At 62.1% G+C, this 6,000-nt stretch overlaps 1 protein-coding gene across 5 annotated transcripts in view; it reads left to right on the top strand.

The window, feature by feature from the left end:
* The window catches only part of FBXO25 (F-box protein 25), a 50,156-nt gene extending 44,487 nt beyond the window's left edge, over nt 1-5,669 (top strand). For 2 of the 5 annotated variants that reach the window (XM_059384110.1, XM_059384112.1), the window contains 3 exons: nt 254-433; nt 2,150-2,293; nt 4,984-5,166. In XM_059384110.1, coding sequence (XP_059240093.1) covers nt 254-433; nt 2,150-2,293; nt 4,984-5,073 — 414 coding nt within the window. In that variant the 3' untranslated portion in view covers nt 5,074-5,166. Of the gene's footprint in view, nt 1-253; nt 434-2,149; nt 2,294-4,441; nt 4,469-4,983 lie in introns of all 5 variants that reach the window. The other 3 variants (XM_059384107.1, XM_059384109.1, XM_059384108.1) reach the window with 3 other exon arrangements.
* Nucleotides 5,670-6,000: the final 331 nt, after the last annotated feature.

Genomic DNA, 6,000 nt, shown 5'->3' on the forward strand with positions numbered 1-6,000 from the left:
GGGGAGCCGAGGGCACAGACTGGCCTCCGTTCTTTTTCCCGCCTCTCCTCCGGGGTCCTCGTGAGACCAGCCATCTCTCGACACAGGGCCTCAGGGCTCCCATGGCCAAGTGTGAGGGATGGTGACACTTCAGCTGTGTCTCTGGTTGTGTTGTGTTTTGAAGAGCTGCAGTCAGGGACTGCGCGGTGTCCTTGTAGCCTGGTGCTCCTGGGTGTCGCACGCAGTGCAGCCCTATCTGTTTGCACCCCGGCAGGTGAATGACGGCCTCACACTCAGTGACCTCCCTTTGCATATGCTCAACAACATCTTGTACAGATTCTCTGACGGCTGGGACATTGTCACACTGGGCCAGGTGACGCCGACGCTGTCCATGCTCAGTGAGGACAGGCGTCTGTGGAAGAAACTCTGCCAGTACCACTTTGCCGAGAAGCAGGTGAGTGTGGTGGCCTCAGGGCTCCGTGGTGTGGGATGTGTCCCTTGGAGGCTGGCCTGCGCCGTCACCATCCCCAGCGCCTGCACGTGGCTCTCTGAACCTTCCCTCCCTGCTCACTGCGCCCGCAGACCCAGACGTGGGGGCCTGCTCAGGGCAGGTCTGCGTGTGACCTTCTGGGCATTGGGTGCACGTACTCGTCACGCAGGGCTCCGTGAGACCCGCACACGCACAGGTCATCTGCTTGGTGCAGGGTGGTGTGGGGCGGGCAGGGCACAGGGCAGCGGCTCCCTGATGCATTTCTTCCCATCAGAGGTGGGTTTGGCTGTGGCCGGGTGGGCGGGTGGAGCCACAGAGTCGTGGACACGTGGCCCCCGGGAGACTGTCCCTCTGAGAGGCTGAGGGGTGGGGTGTCCTTGAGAAAACGGCACCTGTGGCCCTCAGTGTTGTGCACCAGGGTGCAGCGGCCCCACCACGTCTGGGGTTTTCCGGGCGGATGCCCTGGGGAAGTGCGGTCTTGTTTGAGGAGCTCCTGGAGCCGGGAGGAGCCGCGTCCGAGGCCGGAGGAGGATGTGGGCTGGGGGTGCGGGTGCGGCTGAAGCAGAAGCCGGGGCGTGGGGCTGGCTGGTGCAGGGGTCCCCAGCGCTGCCCTGTGAGAGGCCTTGGGGGCAGCAGGCAGAGCCGCGGCCTGGGGCCGGACGGCTGGTGCATGGGGGAGGCCACTCCGTCTCCCGAAGCCGCAGTCCGCCCTCACGCCCTGCAGCGGTTCCTGAGGGACAGACGCCCCACACCAGTCCCTGGTCCACCAAACCTCCCCTCCCCGTGGAACCGCCCTGTGGGCCCCCTGCTCCCCAACCCGGCCGCACGGCGCTCCGTGGCCAGTCAGCAGGCCGCTCCGTGGCCGGACCCGTTTCCGCTGATTGTTGCGCAGCTGGTGGACATCTGGGTCGTTTCTTCCTTGTGGCTTTGATGCATTCTACAGCGGTGAATGCTGGCGCCCACGTTTTCATGTGGACGTGGGTGTGCACCCGAGTGGAAATCCTGGTTCACATGCACCTGTGTTAAAGTTGGCAGGAGCGCCACGCTTCTGTCCCCCAGGCTGCGCGTCATATATTGCCGGCCACTGAGCCACGGGCTCCGGTGTCCCCACACCCGCACGGTACTCCTGCTTCCTGGGTCAGGTTTGGTTTGTTTTTAAAAGATTCTGTTTATCAGAAAGAGCGCGAGCAGGGGCGCAGAGGGAGAAGCAGGCTTCCCGCGGAGCAGGGGGCCCGACGCGGGGCCTGTCTCAGGACCCTGAGGTCATGAGCCGACGGCAGACGCCTAACGACGGAGTCCCCCAGGCACTTTTGTCATGGGTTTTTGTTTTTTTTTTTTAATCATGTGCGAGCTAGTGGGTGTGTAGTGGCACCGTGGGGTCCTTGGTGACAGAGTGTGGCACCCAGGCCACCTCTGTGCTGGGTCCTTGGCCCTGTTTTCAGTCAGGTGGTCGTTTCCGTACAGAGATGCAGGTGTCGAGACACCGGGCATGGGACGTGATTTTCCCATAATATGGGTCGTGGGCGTCGCTGCAGACCAGGCTCTTCCCGCCTGCCCTGTGCTGTCCCGTGTGCTCATGCTATGGGGCCCGGGGTTCGCCCCCTCTGCCTCAGTCCACGGGGGTCTGAGTCCACGTCCCGGGGCCCCTGGCGTGGCGCTCAGCAGTGTGTGGTGTGTCAGTTCTGCAGGCACCTGATCGTGTCGGAGAAGGGCCACGTGGAGTGGAAGCTGATGTACTTCGCGCTGCAGAAGCACTACCCGCCGCGGGAGCAGTACGGGGACACGCTGCACTTCTGCCGCCACTGCAGCATCCTCTTCTGGAAGGTAAAGCGGGGTGGCCGGGGGGCTCCACGGGCTCTGCTGCGGGCGTGAGGGGAGTGGGGCTGAGAAAGCGAGCTTGATCTCCACGGATGTCGGGGTGGGGGACAGAGTCACGGACGTGAGCCGTACAGCATGCGGTTGGAGTTGGAAGTGTCGGGCTGCCATGTGTCTGTCTTTGCTCGGGGGACATTGTCCCCAGGGACAGCCCGTCCTGGGTGGTGCCGGGTTGCTGCCAGCCCTCAGCCCGGGAGAAAGGGGCCAAAGCGTTTGGAGCGGGTGCCCCACACTGGGCCTCCAGCCCTGCGCCTCCGGCACCCCTGCCAGCGCCTCCTCACGGCTCCCCTCCACACCAAGCCCCTGCGGCAGGGAGGTCCCAGCCTGTCAGAGGGACACGTGGTTTTCGTATTTGATCGAAACTGAACCAGCACCTACTGACTCACATTTGGAATCGGAGGACCCAGGCAGGCTAGAAGCCGTCCGCCCCTTGGCTCCCTGCCACACGTCCGGGCTGGGTCTGTCTGCAGCGGGAGGGAAGCTCATGTGCCGGGTCATTTGCTTTCACGCTGGCATGTGTGCCCGCGGTCTCCCTGACCACGAATACGCGCGTCCTGAGCTCTCCTGCTCCGTCGACGGCAGGTGAGATCCACGTGTGCACCCGCGTGCGGTGGCCCTCATGCTGCTGGGGGACAGCCGTCGGCTTCTGCCTCGTCAGCACCGACCCTGCTCTTCGCTTTGCCATACGTTTACCTGTAGCTTGTCGGAGGGAGCGTGGGGCAGACGCTGCATTGTTGCAAAGGAGACGAGCCCTGGAGGTTTCTCTCCTCTCCGAGGACGTCTGTGATAGTGTCACTTGTGGTTTCCTCTTACCTGTGGGAGTCGAGAGTGCGGTCCTGTGCAGGGCGTTTCCTCTCTTCCTTTAACTGAGGTTCACTGATGCCGTTTGCACGAGTCACGTGGGATTTTGTTTCCCCATCACTGACGTCCGTTAGTTGGATTCCCACCTCGCGGTGAAAACACGGTACAGGTCCCGTGTTTTGTGGTCACAGCTGTTCTGTAGGACGCGGTTCCTCAAGGGCACAGAGTCTGTGAGCAGGTGTCACGCCTGATGGGTGAGGGAGGCCCAAGTCCGTCTGTGGGGAAGCCTGCATCACCCAGGGCACGAGGGAGGCTTGTGTGCACCCCACACCCTGCAGGTGCTCGTGGACGCAGACAGAGGAGCGTGGCTCCTGCATCCCAGCTTCTGAGGGTCAGGGCCCCCGACACAGACCCATCGTGGTGACCTCATGGGGCCGTGGGGGTAGGTCCCGGAGTGGGATCTGGGCTCGGCCTCAGGAGGGAAGGCACCCTCCCTCCGTGGTTACACAGGCGGCTCTGTGCCTCCTCCCGTCCGTTCTGCAACCGGATTTCTGTGTCACTGAGCTTCCCGGAACTGTGGTGCAGGTGATGTGGGGGGTCACTGCGCAGCCAGACAGAAGGAGTCCTGTGGGAGGCCAGGACCAGGGTCAGGGCTGTGTCGCCACCAGAGTGGACGCTGCAGGTCTGGGGCTCCGGGCGGGACCAGGCGGGGTCACGGCAGGTCTGCGCCCACGTGCGGGAGCAGATCCCCCAGGTGGCCTGCGCACGGTGCCCACAGGACGCACGGTGGCGGGCACGCAAGGGGCAGTGGGCGGGTGGCTGGGTAGCGTGTGGGGAGGTCGGCAGGCTGCTCAGTGGGGCGCGGACAGAGCACGAGGGAGCAGGAGCAACACTGAGGTGGACAGCAGGCATTCGGCAAAGCAGGTGCTGGGCTGCGCGGGAGACTAGACGGCTTCCCCAGACACGGCCCAGGCGTCTTCGGTACGAGCCGGGAGACCGCAGCCTCGCACTGCCTGTGCCGTGGGGAGTCTGCGGTTGGGGTTGCAGCCCGGCCCGCGTTCAGCCCAGAGTCCGAGGCAAGGGGAGTGTCGGTCCGGCCTCAGGACGGATGGGTCCTGGTGGTCGTGCGCTGGCTCCAAGAATGTTCCCACCGCCCGCCTCAGCACGGGCGGCTCCAGCCGAGTTTGCAGATCCCGTCCACACGCGCTCGCGGTCTGCTCTCTCGCTAACGTCGCTTTCCCTTTCTCTCTCTCCCTTCCCCGCACTCCTCCTGGTGCTTTCTCCACGACCTCAAAGGACTGCCGCCTTGCTTTGTTGTTCAAGGTACCTCCGTGCTAGACCAGGCCTTGTGTCGCGTCCACGCATGCTCCCCGGCCGGCCAGAGCCGCCCCCCTGAGCCGCTTGCGGGATGTCCTTGGGGCCAGTGCGTCAGGGGCAGGCTCAGTCTGAGGGGGACTGGGACACGTGTCCGTGAGCTTTCGTTGAGGCCCGGGGCCACATGGCAGGTGCCTCGACCTGGCGTGGCCTCCAGCTGCCCCCGGTCTCTGCTCTCTAGTTTGTCAGTCTGTGGAGCGCCTGTTTCTTTAGTCGTTGCTCCTGTGAAACAGGATCCCGGTCTCCCGCGGAGTGCGAGCTCCGGGGGCGCCCTGCTGTTGGAGCGCGCGTTTCGGGGCCAGGCCAGGGAGGCAGAGAACCCCCGGCCCCGGCCCTCTAGCTTGGCCCACCTGCCTCTGCTCACAAACCCCCATGCCCATCTGCCCTTGTAACGCGGGTCCGTGTCCTCCACACGGCGCCGTGGCCTCGGTGCTCCGTGGTGACCCCTCTGCCTCCTCCCGCAGGACTCGGGGCACCCCTGCACCGCCGCCGACCCCGACAGCTGCTTCATGCCCGTGTCCCCACAGCACTTCATCGACCTGTTCAAGTTCTGAAGGCAGAAGGGGTTCTCCGTGCTGTGCTGTCACCCGGGAGCTACAGGAGCCTGGAGAACGCGCCCCCCCCACCCCCGCATGGACAGGCCACAGGGCGTTGGTTTGTTCTGAAGGGGGATCAGGGATCCCAAGCAAAATCATTTCACTTTCTCTAAAATCCTCTTCGTTTAAGTCTGTGAAGGTTTGCAACGTTGTGTATTTATTACTATGGCTCAGTAAGGTCCTGGGTTAGTAGCACCACGTTCTGTGCCACACTGACACGTACGGCTGCTACTGTGCTTAATGGTCAGATCATGGTTTCCTGATTTCGTAGTAATTAGGGGCAGGGGACAGAACGGGCTGTTGTAAATACGGGATACAGAATATTTATTTTTCTTAATATGTATTTAACTGCACTGGTTGTGTCCAAGTGAGTCCTCACTGATGGAAGTGAGCCCAGCGCAGCGTGTGGTACCGTTGTGTTTGTGGTCAGTCTGTGGTCAGTTTGTGGCCAGCCACGGTGCGGGTGGTGGGACCGCCCGGTGCAGCCGCACCTGCACTGTCCTGGAAGTGCTTTCCTAGACAAAGTAATAAATTGTCTTTATTTACTCTTCTGACTTCCTCGGTTTTACACCTTCCTGAAAAAGTAGTGTCCGTGGTTTTGATATCGTTGATTGAAACCTTTAAAAGATTGTTTTATTTTTAAAATACTGCATGTCTATTTTGGATATTTGGGGGATTATGTTATGAAAGAATCCACAAGTCACCCGGGACCTTGTCCCCCGAGACCCTGCTCCCGCCACATAGATGAGCACCCCCCCCCGGCGCTGTGGGAGAGCGGTGGGCACCCCCGCAGATCATCTCTCCTTCCTGCCCTAAGTTTTTCCTCTTCTAAGCATATAAATGGTTTGTGGTTTCGCGTCTTTGTAAATAAAGATTCTGGATTTT

This window comes from Mustela nigripes, chromosome 18 (assembly GCF_022355385.1).
Source record: "Mustela nigripes isolate SB6536 chromosome 18, MUSNIG.SB6536, whole genome shotgun sequence".
NCBI classification, from domain to species: Eukaryota; Metazoa; Chordata; class Mammalia; order Carnivora; family Mustelidae; genus Mustela; species Mustela nigripes.